At 40.1% G+C, this 15,328-nt stretch overlaps 1 protein-coding gene across 3 annotated transcripts in view; it reads right to left on the reverse strand.

The window, feature by feature from the left end:
* The window catches only part of LOC149263210 (glycerophosphodiester phosphodiesterase GDPD6-like), a 334,598-nt gene that overhangs the window by 316,322 nt on the left and 2,948 nt on the right, over positions 1-15,328 (reverse strand). For all 3 annotated transcript variants that reach the window (XM_089387371.1, XM_089387374.1, XM_089387378.1), the window contains one exon: positions 7,338-7,516. In XM_089387371.1, coding sequence (XP_089243497.1) covers positions 7,338-7,516 — 179 coding nt within the window. The remainder of the gene's footprint in view (positions 1-7,337; positions 7,517-15,328) is intronic.

Consider the following 15,328-nt stretch of genomic DNA (forward strand, 5'->3'; position numbering starts at 1 on the left):
TACATCTCAAAGGGGAAAACCCATTTGACATAGACCCTCATAGACCACCCAGTTCTGCGACCAACTATAATCTAGCAGATCAACACACTAGGATTCCTCTAAGATTCTAATTACAAAATCCATTCCAGCTTTTGGGTTAGGCTGAAGGAAAACTCTGCCGATCATAGATCGGTGAGACAAAAAACCTTCCGGAACGTAGATTATCACTAGAAAATTAGGTCCATCTAGGCAATTTACATACATGACTCAACTCTGCTAAGATTATTTACAATTCACACATGTAGACTGGGTTTACAACATAAATTGATCAAGTCGACGATGACTGTCGAATGGCACGGACACGTTGCTCAAGCGCTATCCCTTTTGCGAAGAAAAAGGGGTGTACTGCTATGGGTAGTTGACATGTAGTGGTCAACAGGCCCTTTCTAAGTCTCTCGAGTATAGCGGAAGCCAATTTTGAAGTGATAGATCATCTTGCAAAGCTTCTTGAGATTCCCTACCTCATTTTGGAAGTCTTGATGCTAGGCATACCTACCCTCATTGCATATTTCAAGCCCTAGGTATTGATTTCATCCTAGGTCTTTCTAAGTTTCTTGGAGAGCTTTTCTTGCATCAAGCCTTAATTGAGCCTCTCCTTGAATGGACTTAGTGGAATCACTTCACATAGATAATTGATCCTCCCTTTCTCAAGTGATTCCTATCCTACCGGGACTCCTCCCATCAGTGAAAGTGTAAAGAGCAAGGGAAACTGACTGAGGTGACAGTGGATATTTGTCCTGTTGACCACTCAATGTGAACTACCCCTTGAGCAAAGTACAGTGCAGAGAAGTCTGAATTTTTTTCATATTTCATCATCATCATGCAACTTTTGGTCATCATAATGTAATACAAATTCTACAGCCCCATGGGCCATTATGTAAAAATTATTCTAGTATGTTTATAAAGCTTAAAGCCATATAAAACATGTAGGTAAGCCTATGTTTTTTACCAAAGAGTTTCACTCTAGGGACTTTTTTTTCCTCCACCAATTATTTGTGCTTTTAAACATTTATAATTGGTAGATTTTTTCTCCCAAGCGTGCCCTAAAGCTAGAGTGGGGCTCAAAGGTGAGGTCTTAGGTGAGTCCTAGTGTATAGAGTCTATGTAAATTATCATACTAGATCATCTGTAAAGTGTCACAAAATTTGGTTGAATCTAGAGGTCATACTTTTATTGTCAGAATTCCTCTTCTGAAATGGGATGTCTGTGTAATATTTTACGTAAAGATGTAAAAGGTGTTGTCTATTGATTTGGGGTAGCATCGGATGTGCTCTAGCCATGAAAATTGGTGGAGAGGCTAAAGCACATGAGATCTCCAAGACCCATAAATGGTTTGGATAGATTGTACCTGGTTTGGGAGATATTAAAATAATTAATATTTTTAATAGAGTTCCTAAGTCTAAACTTAGGAAAAATAAAATATTAATGGGTATTAATATAAAACTGGGTTAGAAGGTTCCAAAAGTCATGGATCAAGCCAAATATAATCTTAGCCGTTGATTAGAGATATAATCTTGTCCGTTTGAAGGAGCAATAGAAAAAGTATAAGAGGAGGCTTGAGGGTCAGTTGGAGAACACACCAGAGTGATCAGTCATTCGATTTGCTAGAGCATAGTTGCTAAGCAGAGTCGAATCAGTGATCAGCAGTGAGGGGCAGTGAGCACTGGACAGAGAGGCAGAGATAGTGCCGAGAGACCAACGAAGAAGCAGAGAGGCAGACGCAGAAGCCAGTGTAGGCCATGCAGAGCCTAGCAGAGATAGTGCAGAGGCCAAAGGGCCTGCGTCATCCACATAGAAGGCAGCAGGAGTGACGCAGAGGGTCCTAGAGGCTGCGTAGTGCCTCAGAGGGCTAATGCAGAGGATTTTGAGGCTGACGCAAAGGCCAGAAGGGCCAACGCAGTGCTTCAGAGTTGCCGGAGAGGGTTTCGTGGGACAGGTTTTCTGAATACCTGTTTCCGAATATAGAGGTATTACTGCCAGTTGTTTTTCTCTGTCGGGTGAGCCAGTTTGGTACCCTGTTGTACTCAAGGAAATACTGCATAATAATAAACCCTCAAAATTGCTGCATCGGTTTTCCTGCATTGGGTTTTTCCGGGGATGAGTTGTCCAAAAATAACGGTGTCACTTATGTGTTTGTTTTCTTTCAGCTGTTGACCTATAGATGTTGAGACTGTATTGTGTTTATTTCGTTATTTATATGTTTTAAATAACTTGTTCGAAATTAACAAGTAGAAGAAATAAACTAGAAGAATACAGATTAAATTTCTAACAGATAGACTTAGAAATTTCAATATAGGTTCTAGGGAATAAGAGTACTCAAAATTATACCTCAACTCCTAAAATTTCTAGCTAGACACACTTTGAGGGTGGGAAAATATGTCTAAACCCCTCTAGAGTCATTATTTTTATTTTCTGGCAAAAATGGCAAAATAATTAGTCAAAAATTAAAACAAGAGAAAATGAAATTTTCTCCAAGTCGAAAAATAATTAAAAGGGAATGTGCACTTTCCAAAAAGGGGATCAAATTGAAAGTTGAGAAAAGTCTCACTTCCAAGGCAGAAAAGTACCACAAAAAATTCATTGGGCCAGAAAGAAAATATTTTCTCAAGGGAAATCAAATTTTTTGGCCCTATTGGTTATTTTGAATGAGGGAATTTCAAGAAAAATATTTTTTGAAGACATTCCAGTGGTCCAAAACCACCCAGAGCTCAAAGATTGGTCCATCCATCACATCAACCAAGTCGATTTTTTTTATGGATTTATGTAACAGTAATCAAGGTTTCGAATTATGTTGAGGAGGATCAAGCCATGGATCAAGTCAACTAGTGGTTTTTTTCACTTGGAGGCTCTCACACTCTCTTTTTTCTGTATAAGGAAGCTCTAAGCTCCTCATTGAGAATGTAAAAAAAATCATGAGCTCTTGGTCAAGTGAAGCTCTGCTACCTTTGTAATATTTTTTCCTAAGCAATAAAATAAAGTCTTTGGGGCAAAGCTATGGTGTTATTCTTCTGTGATATGGTAATATCTTTCTGATCTATTGTGCTTCATGTTCTACTAATGTTATATTTTGTTATTTCCATTAGCTCTTGAAGATTCATTGGTGTATAGTTATCTTGCATCATTGTTTAGATTTGGAGAAACACTTTAGATAGAGTAGATCTATTGGTTTTCGATTAAACCCTTAGACCCTTCTTTCATTGTGATATCCAAATCTTTATGAATCTAACAAATCTTTTCAAGTGTGTAGAAAATAATATTGTTGATCAGATCTTGGATACTTGGGGACATTCTCAGTTGAATTAACCAACTATTCAGGGCATAGAAGCTGAAGAACCCATAGTGGGTCATTTGAAGACTCATCATTCGAAATAAGAAAAGGAGTTTTCTTGTCATTTGCTCTAGATCAAATTTTATCTATCTTTAAAATCTTTCAAAATTATTTTAGAGCTTTAAATGAATAGATCTGCTATTTAAAGAGCTTATTATTGTAAATTTGTAAATAAATCTTGTATATATTTTCTCCTAACCTTGTATATAATTTCCATCTATTTTGTATATATTTGTTGGGTTTTCTTGAGTTTTTCTCTGCAGATCTGAAGATAAGGCATCGATTTTGGCTTGGATCTAGTTGTATATATATATATATATATATATATATATATATATATATATATATATATATATTTTTTGCAAGATTGATCCCATTGAAAATTTGAAGGAAAATTGTTTTATGAAGCCAAGATCACCCTCCTAGCCTAGACGGCTAGGGTTTTGAGGGCAGAAAATAATTTTTTAGGCTGTCTAGTCTTTCTCTTGTGATCGCAAGGGTTTGGACGTCTATTTTTCATCCAAACCGGATTCTCTCCAAGGGTTCTCACTCCATATAATTTTTGCAAAAAATTTTGAGGGGTTTCGCTTGAGGTTTTGGCCATTTTCACTTTCCAGATCTCATTTTATGGTAGGCGCTAGCCTTGGAAGGCTTTTTTTGTATATATCAAGGGTTTGATTCATATTTGTGGCTCAAATAATTTTTTGAGACCTTTTCTTGAGGGCTGCTATTATTTTTGGGCTCTTTCTCTAGGCCGCAAGCCCTCTAGGGCTTTAACTTTTTGCCCTTGATTTTATTTACTAACCCTTGTCGATTTTGCAGAGATTCAATGAAATCTTGAGAGGGTTTCACCATAATTTTTGGGCATAGAATCGATTTCTTAAAGGCTTATTCTCATTTGCAATTTTTTTTTGAAGAGGTTGAATATCATTAGAGCCTTTTTCCTCAAGGCCGAGGGCTCCTAGAGGAGCTTTCTCTTTGACTGGTGCGAAGAGTTGATTGGTGTGGGAAGACCGAATTTTTTTGACGAATTTTGAGCCTTCATCCTTAATCAATCACCATTAAAAAAAATCAATAAAATTCAAATAAAATTAGAACAGTTTTTTAGCAGGCCGTAAGGTCTTGGAGGCTTTCCTTCACCTAGGTCATGGGCATTCAATGACTGGTATCCATCCTTGTTGAAGGCCAAGAGTTCTTGGAGGGTTAGATCAGTTATTTGAATTTTGGAGTATTTGCAATCATAATCATAAGTTGATCTGATTTGACTTTGTATCTTGAGGAAATGGTATTGTGAAGTTCTTTCATCATGGTAATTTCCTTGAGTTGAAGAATCCTTTCCCTTTATCAAAAGGACTTCTTCTTTGTAACATAACAGAAAAGGATCTTGTTCTTGAGGGATTTTGGGACCTCAATCACATGGTATCCCACCTCCTTATTTAAAAGGGAGGGCTTATCTCTCTCTTTCCCTTTCTCTTAGTCTTTAGATCTAACTTGCTAACTTGTCTCTCTTGCATTGCTAGTTTCATCGTTATCATAGTTTAGATCTGATCTCTTTAGTTGCATTCATTAATTGATCTAATTGCACTTGAAATATCTCTTGTCCTTGTTTCACTTGCAATTGAAGATTTAGAGTAGTCTCTCTAATAACTTGTTAGCAATCTCATTTGCCATCATTCACTTGTGCTTTCATTTTATAACTTTACTTGTTTCTATTGTCTAATATAAGTAAAGACATCCTAAGAAGCATTTCTTGTTAAAAGCATTTGGGACACTACTCTAACGTATGATCTAATTGCATCTCCTCTATTGTTTCATTGAGTAATATTCTACTTGTTTCATTTAATCATTGTTGTAAACTAATCGTCTTGTGTTTTAAATCTCGCTTATAAGTGGATTAGCTTTTCCTTTATTGAAGCATTATGTTATTGGGTCTCATTGAAGCATTTGCATTTGCATTTTAGATCTAAGATTGCATCCCTTAAAATTTACCTCCAAGCATAAGCTTGGTTGATAAAAAGTTGGGATCACCTTCTTCACTTTTCAATTTGAGAAGCTTGACCCTTAAACAACGGTTAAAATGAGTGACATTGCAGTTCTCTTGTGGCCGAGTCCCTTGTAGGAACGGAGGCACTTAGGTTGCTAGAAGTCCTAGGTAGGTTTTGTTAATGAGGCCTTAGCCTCCTTCCCCAACACTTCTCCCAACAACCTTGTTCTAAGACTTGCTTCAATAACTGAGGAGAAGGCCTTCACCCTTAGAATAGGCATATAATTAAATTAACCAAGATCTTACATTACACATAGGTAGATCTTGCATTCATTCATCTTGCATTTCAATTGATTATTGTAAATTGGGATTGTGAGCTCATTTCATACTTGCAAATCCTACATTATTGTACTTGTCATTTTCAAGTGTATTATTTCTTTAGTATCATTTTTAATTAAAGTACAGGTCTTATTTATATTGCAAGCTTATCTCGTATTGCTCATATATCCAATTGTTTTGATCTCTTGACCTCTTGTACTAACATTGTCTTGCAGCATTCTTTATCTTATAACTTGAGATATAGTTTATTATTGTGCAAGTACTTTAATTCATATCTTGAGCATTGCTATTAAGGCACTGATCTCTCACTCTTTATCATTTTGAGTGTCTCGTTGATCTAATTGAATCTATTTTTAACACTTACATTGCTCATTAATAATCGCACTTGCCAATTAACTTTAAATCAAGTTGTCTAGAGAAGTAATTGTCTTGCCCTTATTCTCCTAAAACTTGTTGTTCCAACAATTTTTCCTCTTTCATTTATGTTTATGGACTACCCCCCATAGCTTGTTTAGGAGATAGCTTAAACAGAGTGAGTAGGGAATAGGTGACAACCCCTACTCTGAGTGTTGCACCTTAGGTGTACACTTTGGGCGATAACATGTCTCATTGTTGTCATTTGGTCTAGTAGTTGTCCCATAGGTTTCCCTCCTAGGACCCCTGCTAGATTGTATGGCAACAGGCCATACAATCCAGCAGTGAAGGAGGCTGTACGAGTTGGCTGCAGCAACAATAGCAGAAGTTCAACCCAGCAATTCGACTGTACAATTCAGCAGGAATTCGACCCTATGATTTCTAGAAGGAAGCCATACGATTCAGATCAGCAGGAGGCCATATCAGTGAGCTGTAAAGTGGCCAGGCTTTGCTATAGTTTTTCTTTCTCAGTGGGCAAGTTTTCCTAGTGTGGGAAGCCTTTGTAGGTTTGGAATAATTTTAATGAAAAAGTGATTTGAAGCGTACGAAAAATTATGTGTATTTGGAAATTTATTTTGCTTATGCTGAATTATTTTTCCAACAAATGTATAATAATTCTATGGTCTTTAAATTTCAACATTTTTACTTGAGATCATAAGGAGGTTATTCACCTACAGCCTAGAGAAAAATTTATCACTCTTAGAATTTTTATGGCTTTGCTTTTGCAATCCCACATTGTGTTTTCACTGGTTACTTGTTCGACATTAATAAATTATGTCATCTAATCATATCAACTAATGAATATTTCAAATTTCTCAAGAAAATTAAGATTTCCAATTTCAGTCCGGGAATTTCATATAACTAGTTTCAGCAGTAATTTTTTCCAATTTTTCGTTCAGATTATAGTTAGCAGGTTCATTTAATAATCATGATTCATAATAGCACTCGTCACTCAGTCTGTACTGCTTTATGTAAATATTTTTCTGTAAATGAAAGATGTATTTTTCATGAAAAAAAAACTCAATAATGTTAGGTTCGTAACATCTTTTACCACTCTGGTTGTAAATATGTTGTTAAAAGTTGACTAATAGTGAGGAGCTACAACAATCCATCCCAATTAACTTAATTTTATGCGGTGATACTGATTTTATCAAGTGAGCTTGCTAAAAATTCTTAAATGTCTTGAGAATATTTTATATTCCTTTCAAAGCTTGTCTTTAAAAAGTTATTTACCATGTAAGCTGCAGCTGTTTCTTCGGGTATTTCACCATTTGAACCTCGATGAGCAATATTGTAAGGCCGTGCTGTCTGGATTGGCTGTCGGTTTATATTGACTTCTTTGCTTGGAATTGGATAGAAAGGCCTTTCAGCCCACCCACAAACATTTTGCAATGTAAGCAACAACAGAATGACTGCAAACAATGGAATCTATCAGTTTCATAAAGTAGATGCTATGCTGAAAACCATATCTGTCTTATTTTATATTTCACAGCACCCAGTTCACTATTTGTGAGAGAGAAACTTATTAAAGAAATGTAAACAACAAAGCTATCAATTTAAATTGTGTAACAATACTCAGGAAAAGGAATCACCAAGTGTGATTCATGTTTTAATGGAACTTGCTTTCCTCTGTTTTTGTCTTCATTTTAAACAAGACTCACAAAACCTTAAGTAACTTCTAATAAATTTGCCAATCCCATTATGCATGGATAACACAATAATGGAGACTAGATTCAATACAAGATATTGCCACAACATCATATTACATTGACGCATCAACGAGAGAATGCAAATGAACATAAAATTAGTCAAATCATTACAAGCAACAGTTTTTCTATTTCTTCCAAGGGGACTGACTGTTTGCAATGCTGTTTTCACACAACACAAGCACCTACATAAAAAAAAATCTGAGAAAACTATGTTAACATTTTCACTTAACTCCTAGTGATCTGAACTTGTGCACCTAGTGGAATTAGCACATCCATAGCGACAATTGTGATGTCTTTAGCTTCACATACACAGTCAACTGACTATGGAAGGACAATCTATGAAACTAACTCAAATATATACAAATGAATTCATAATACATATAGCAGTATACAAAATTGACAATTGGAATTGGACAGAATATCAACTCCAAATTCTCATTGAAGAAATAAATTTGTACAGTATGAACAGTATGAAACGTTTACAACACTCCTATCTATCAACCAACTATGACTAACCACAACACTAACCCTTCTACAATCCTAGGGAAATGAATAAATAATACATCCCGAGGGAAGCGTTTCATTTCTCATCCATTTATACCTTAGCAATACATTAATGTATAATATTCAAGAAGATGAAGAAAGAGGGAGAATACAACAAGTCATTACAAGTTACAACTGTTGGGATTCAATTCATAATGATCCATTGAGTTGTCCATCCACATCAGCATGCCTACGCTGAACTAATGTGCCCAAGCTTTTGTGCCTGGGTCAACATCTAGGTGTTCATAGCTGAAATATAAAAACATCCATAACATAATTGATTCACTCAGATGTGCACCAAGTTATCACCACAATGCACATAGACATCTTCTAGGCTGAACACTCTTTCCAGCACAACTTAGTCATGGACTTAGTTGATTTCTGACTTTGCCACGTATCAAACCACCCTGCTTAAAAGCTGTTGGTTCCCGACAATTGTCATGATAATTGAGGATATTTTGCTTGAATCTCCTCTAAGGTGTACCACTTGTTGGCTTGGGGTGACTATCATTTCAACCCAATCTTACACCATGTCCGGGTTCCCTATTTAGTGTTTATTTGGGGTAGCATCGGAAGTGCTCTAGCCATGAAAATTGGTGGAGAAGCTAAGGCACATGAGATCTCCAATACCCAAAAAGGGTTTGGGCAGATTCTAAACAATCTGGGAGATATTAAAATAATTAATAATTTTAATGGAGTCCCTAAGTCTAAACTTAGGGAAAAATAAAATATTAATGTGAATTCATATAAAACTGTGTTAGAATGGTCCAAAAGTCATGGATCAAGCCAGATCTAATCTTAGCCGTTGATTAGGGACTTAATCTCGGCTGTTGATTTGTCAATGAGAAAAGTATAAGAGGAGGCTTGAAGGTCACTTGGAGGACACACCAAGAGATCAAGATTTCAACTTTTTGGGGATGGATTTGCTGAAAAAGTTGAGAGAGTGATCAAAGTTGCAGCTGAGGGGCAGTGAATACAGAAGCAGAGAGGCAGAGATAGCACCGGGAGGATTAGTGCAGAGGCCGGAGAGAGGGACACAGAAGCAGCCAAGGGTTCATGCAGAGCCAGCCAGGGCTCATGCAGAGGTAGCCAGGAGCTGCGCAGTGCCTCAGAGGGCCAACGGACTGACGCAGTGCCTCTAGAGGCTGACACAGGCCAAGCCAGAGTGACGTTGAGCTAACGCTGGCCCAGAGAGAAGCTAACGTAGTCCCTAGAGGCTAACGCTGGGGTTTCGTGGGGCAAATTGGAGCTGTGGAGCTGCCAGAGTGTTTATCCGAGGTTTCAGCTCGAATATCTACTTCCGAGTTGAGAGGTACTATTGTCGAGATTTTTCTCTGTTGAGTGAGCTGGATTTGGCACCCAAATTGTGTTCTCAAACTGCTTAATAAATCAAACCCTCAGATAGCTGCACCGGTTTTCCCGCATTGGATTTTTCCCAGGACATTAGTCCAAAAACAATGGTGTCACTTGTGTGCTTGTTTCTATTTCCTTCAGTTGATAATCTGTAATGTGTTGAGCATGTACTTGTATTTATTTCTAGTGTTTACATGGTAAATAACTTGTTAATTAACAAAACAAGTAGGTAGGAATAAATCAGTAAAGTGCATGAAGGGTTTCTAACGTGTCAAACTTAGAAATTCCAACATGGTATCAGAGCATGGTTGCAGATCACAGGAGAACTGAGGACATCAGCCGAGCAAGAGCAGCAACAGTAGAAAACAGTTGTCCCGAGTGACAGAAGTTGTTCCTAACAGAGTAGCAGCAAGGAAGGGGTGACGTAGTGCCTACGTCATCAAGATTGAGCCAAGAAGAGGTTGCGCAAAGGCTGAGGGAGGCAAAGACAGGCTCACGCAGAGCCACGCAGAGGCCAAGAGGGCTGACGCAGTTGGCTGAGGAAGCTGATTTGCTGGTGTTGGGATTGCGCAGAGCCTAGGAGCTCTAACCTTCAATTTGTTGGGGTTTAGGAGGCTGTGGGTAAGTTGTAGAATGGAGCTGGTGGGGTACTGTAGTCAGAACAATACCTAATAGGACAAGGCCAAGGAGGAGGGAGTTGCTACTGAGCGTTTCTAGTCGAAAAATCTGGATCAACAGTGCAACTGCACAAACGATCAGAGTGGGGGCATCTCAACATTAGCAGAAGGGTTTCCAGGAAAGAAATCGAGGCTCAGAGGGAGTCACACCAAGAACTTCCAGGAGGGAAGTAGAGGAGCAGCCAAATGGCACTACACGGAGTAAGAGACCAAGACAGACTAGACGGAGCCTCAAACTTCGTAGTCTAGAAGGCCAAAATCTTATCCGTACTTGACAGAAATCGTGTCAAGCACTTCGCCTTGAAGACGATAGCGGTCCCAGTTGACCCAACTGATAACGACAGGTACAAGGATGCAATGGCGAGGGATAAGAGTATCATCCTTGACAGGTTCAAGGATCATGTAGTACCACATATTGCCGAGAAGAACACAGCACAGGAGATGTGGGAGGCCCTGACCAAGTTGTATCAGCATACTTTCGTGTAGAAGAAGATGCTACTAGAAAATCAGTTGCGATCATACCAGATGCAGAAGGTAGAACAGATCGACCCATTCCTCGGTCGATTGAAGGAGATCCGGGATTAGCTGACTTCCATAGGGGTAACGCCAGATCTAGAATTGATGGTGAGAACAACCCTGAACGCAGTCTCAGAAGATTGGGAGGTGTTTGTCCAAAGCATATTGGGCAGGGCGACCCTTCCAGATTGGGAGGAAATGTGGGCTACTCTTCGCCAAGAAGAGATCAGAAGGCTGAGCAAGGCAGGAAGCAATGACAAGGGGATCAGAATCAAGAAGGAGGAGGAGGAGGACGTTGCCCTAGCATCTGAGGGAAAGCAGGAGAAATGGAAGAAGAAGGACCTCTCCAAGGTCAAATGCTTCCACTGTGGGGAGCTAGGTCATTATGCAACCCAGTGTCCATGGAAGAAGAGTAAGGGAGAGGACTTCGAGACCAAGGAAATGCCAGCAAGGGCAGAGAAGGAAGTGGAGACAGACAATGACTATGCCATGAGTGCACACACACCACTTGAGCGGAAGTGGGGAGATATCGAGTTGTAGTCAGGCGGACTATAGGCGATGAGGAGCAGGATCCTCGAGGTACCCAGCCTCTTGGATTAGACCTTGCTACGGGAGCCCTGAGGAGGAGTAGCAGTACTGGCGATGTTAGTAGAGACGGAGGCGGATGGAGCGATAGAGGGAGCTACAGTGCAAGATTCCCAGACCAGCGCGAGGCTAGCAGGCTGCAATAGTGCGAGAGGCACGGGAGTGTTGCACCAGTGCAGGATGGCACAGAGATGTGTGCAATGGTGCGAAATGCATGGAGTTGTTGCAGCAGCGCAGAGGTCAGAGACGGAGCACTTGTTAGTGACAGAGGGAGCTTCAACATCAAGAGTGTTTCTAGCCTGACGAAGATGTCAGAGTTGGGAGATCAGTTACTTACTTCTCAATAACTGAGTTGCAGTGCAGCAATTAGCAGTGGTAGTGCTATGGGCAACACGATGCAGCATGATGAGAGGGGTTGTAGTGCAGATGCAACAGTGGTAGTAGCAGGGCCATGGCCAGCAGCACGGATGCAGAGGGAGTTGCAATACGGATGTAGCAGTGGCAGTGGCAGGGCCATAGGTAGTAGTATAGGATGCAGCAATGCAGATGATGGGCAGCAGGCCTAGCATCAGCACAGGGACCGATGTCGTATGATCAGGGTGATACTCAGTGAGGAGTATTACTAGAGCACAATCCTTGCTAAGAGGGAGTGTTGATTTGGGGTAGCATCGGATGTGCTCTAGCCACGAAAATTGGTGTAGAGGCTAAGGCACATGAGATCTCCAATACCTAGAAAGGGTTTGGGCAGATTCTAAACAGTTTGAGAGATATTAAAATAATTAATATTTTTAATGGAGTCCCTAAGTCTAAACTCAAGGAAAAATAAAATATTAATGTGAATTAATATAAAACTGTGTTAGAATGGTCCAAAAGTCATGGATCAAGCCAAATCTAATCTTAGTCGTTGATTAGGGACTGAATCTCGGTCGTTGATTTGTCAACGAGAAAAGCATAAGAGGAGGCTTGAGAGTCACTTGGACGACACACCAAGAGATCAAGATTTTGACTTTCTGGGGCTGGGTTTGCTGAGAAAGTTGAGTGATCAGAGTTGAAGCTGAGGGGCAATGAATACAGAAGCAGAGAGGCAGAGATAGCACCGGGAGGATTAGCGCAGTAGCCGGAGAGAGGGACGTAGAAGCAGCCAAGGGTTCACGCAGAGCCAGCCAGGGCTCACGCAAAGCCAACCAGGAGCTGCGCAGTGCCTCAGAGGGCCAGCGTGGGTGACACAGAGGGCCAGAGGACTGACGCAGTGCCTCCAAAGGCTGATGTAGGGCAAGCCAGAGTGACGCTGAGCTTTTGCTGGGCTAGAGAGAGGCTGACGCTGGGGTTTCGTGGGGCAAATTGGAGCTGTGGAGCTGCCAGAGTGTTTATCCGGGGTTTCAGCCAAAATATCTGCTTCCGAGTAGAGAGGTACTACTGCCGAGATTTTTCTCTGTTGGGTGAGCCGGATTTGGTACCCAAATTGTATTCTGAAACTGCTTAATAAATCAAACCCTCAGATAGCTGCACCGGTTTTCCCGCATTGGGTTTTTCCAGGGACATTAGTCCAAAAACAACAGTGTCACTTGTGTGCTTGCTTATATTTCCTTCAATTGATGATCTGTAATGTCTTGAGCATGTACTTGTATTTATTTCCAGTATTTACATGGTAAATAACTTGTTAATTAACAAAACAAGTAGGTAGGAATAAATCAGTAAAGTGCATGAAGGGTTTCTAACGTGTCAGACTTAGAAATTCCAACATTTAGTTACCCACTCTTTGCAATATAGGATCGTCATCTTCCATCTCTACACCAACTTCAGCAAGTAACTCTTCAAAAGAAGAGGCAACAGATTCCTCTTCATCATTGTCTAGCATCAATGGCTCATAAAGCTTCAAGGGATTGTTGAAGACCATATGAATGCCCATGCATGCTAGTAGGACCAACCTGAACATTTCCTCTCCCATCTACTCAAATATAATGTAAGAACTATATCTGAGCTACAAAAACTTGATGGCCTACACTATGTTGATCATGCTTGGGCTTATGCATCTACCAACTCATATGCAAAACATCTTAAATTTGATCACAAATCCTCTAGATGTGGTCCATAAATCCTATCACCTACCCATGTGCAATGGCCTTCTTCCTTGATCACAAATCCTCTAGATGTGGTCCATAAATCCTATCACCTATCACCTACACATGTGCAATGGCCTTCTTCCTTATTGTTCCTCATGGATAGGAACTAAAAAAGTTAATAGATCCTTTAGTAGAAATCCAAGACACATTTCAAAAGTTGAAATATCTATCACACTATGCAGTGTTTGTTTATAACCGCATTGCACATATGGGATGTCGGTATCGCATGTCTTTGGATCATTATGATTAAAGATGTGTGACATTTAAGTTATGGTTCAATTTGAAACCTCTATCTAATCCTCACTTTGTGGATGGAAGTACTTCTCTTCAACTTGGTGTTCATTAATAGACACAACATCTGCCAAAACTAGATGAGTGTTGTAACCCAATTTTCGCTAATGAATCATAATCTTTATCTTGATTACCACCTTTTCAAAGTTATTTACATTTGTATGGACTCAAAAGCACCGGATACAATGATAAATAAATCTTGACATGTTTGGGATCAAAATCAGATCGATGTGTGGGGGATTCAAATATCTTGGATGCAGATTAAAGCCTAACAAATACTCCATTTTGGACTCAGATTGGCTTATTTCCAAATTTAACAAAAAGTTGTCCAACTGGGATAAGAGATGGCTTTCCTTGGGTGGAAGAGTGATAATGATAAAGGATGTTCTGATAAGCAATCCAGTTTACTGGATACACCTCTTCCACATACCACAAGCGATTATTAACAAAATAGACTCCACCGCCAAGTTCCTTTGGTTTGGAGTTGGTGTTGTGCAGAAGCTTCATCTTACGGGACTGAAGAACATTGCCAGGTCTGTACAGAAAGGTGGATGGGGTATCATTGAATCTCGTAGTTTTAATTTGGCCCTCTTGGTTGCAAGCATTTGGAGGCTATTCTTCGTGAAGGGACCATGGCAAAAGATCATGTTTGGGAAATATATCAAGCAGGCAAGCATGGAGGAGTGGATCGTTGCAGGGGTTTCTTCGACTGGTAATTCTTCAAAAATCTGGAGCAGTCTCTGGCTCGACATCCCTTGGCTTTGCAGCAATCTATGCTGGAGGGTGGGTAATAGGCCAAGAATAAAAGTGGGCCTGGATGCCATCAAAGGCCTCAATGGCAGCCACCTCCTCCCTATTTCAATCATCAATGACCTTAACTCACAAGGGCTAGATAATCTTGCTAGCTTGTGGGAGTGGTCCAGGCAGCGGGTGGTTGCTCATTCTTGGCCACATGCCTAGCAGATCGGACTATCGGAGGAAATGGTGGTTGAATGGGAAAGGTATCGCAACATGCTTTGCATGGTGGGCATTAATATCTCACAGAGGTCTGATGTGCTTGTGTGGGGCGGACACATTAGGAATGACTGGATTTCGGTCAAGGAAGCTTATGATCACATTACCTCCACATCCCAAGCGTTGTCCTTCTCTGACATTACCTCTATGCTTTGGAAGTGGGAAGCCCCCTTGAAGATCAAGTGTTTCTCGTGGTTGGCCATTCACAACCGCATTCTAACTTGGGACAATCTACATAGAAGAGGCTTCTTTGGTCCTGGCTGGTGTTTCCTATGTAGACAGGATTCTGAGGACTGCCTCCACCTTTTTATTCGCTGCCCCTTTGCTGTTGAGATTTGGGCAGGGGTGGCCACAATTTTGGGTGTCCCTCAGATCAATGATGTGTCCTCCATACACGAATGTTTCAGATTATG

The sequence above is a fragment of the Pinus tabuliformis genome, chromosome 6 (assembly GCF_031772625.1).
Source record: "Pinus tabuliformis cultivar Carrire ecotype Pingquan chromosome 6, CPIR1, whole genome shotgun sequence".
In the NCBI taxonomy this organism is placed as follows: Eukaryota; Viridiplantae; Streptophyta; class Pinopsida; order Pinales; family Pinaceae; genus Pinus; species Pinus tabuliformis.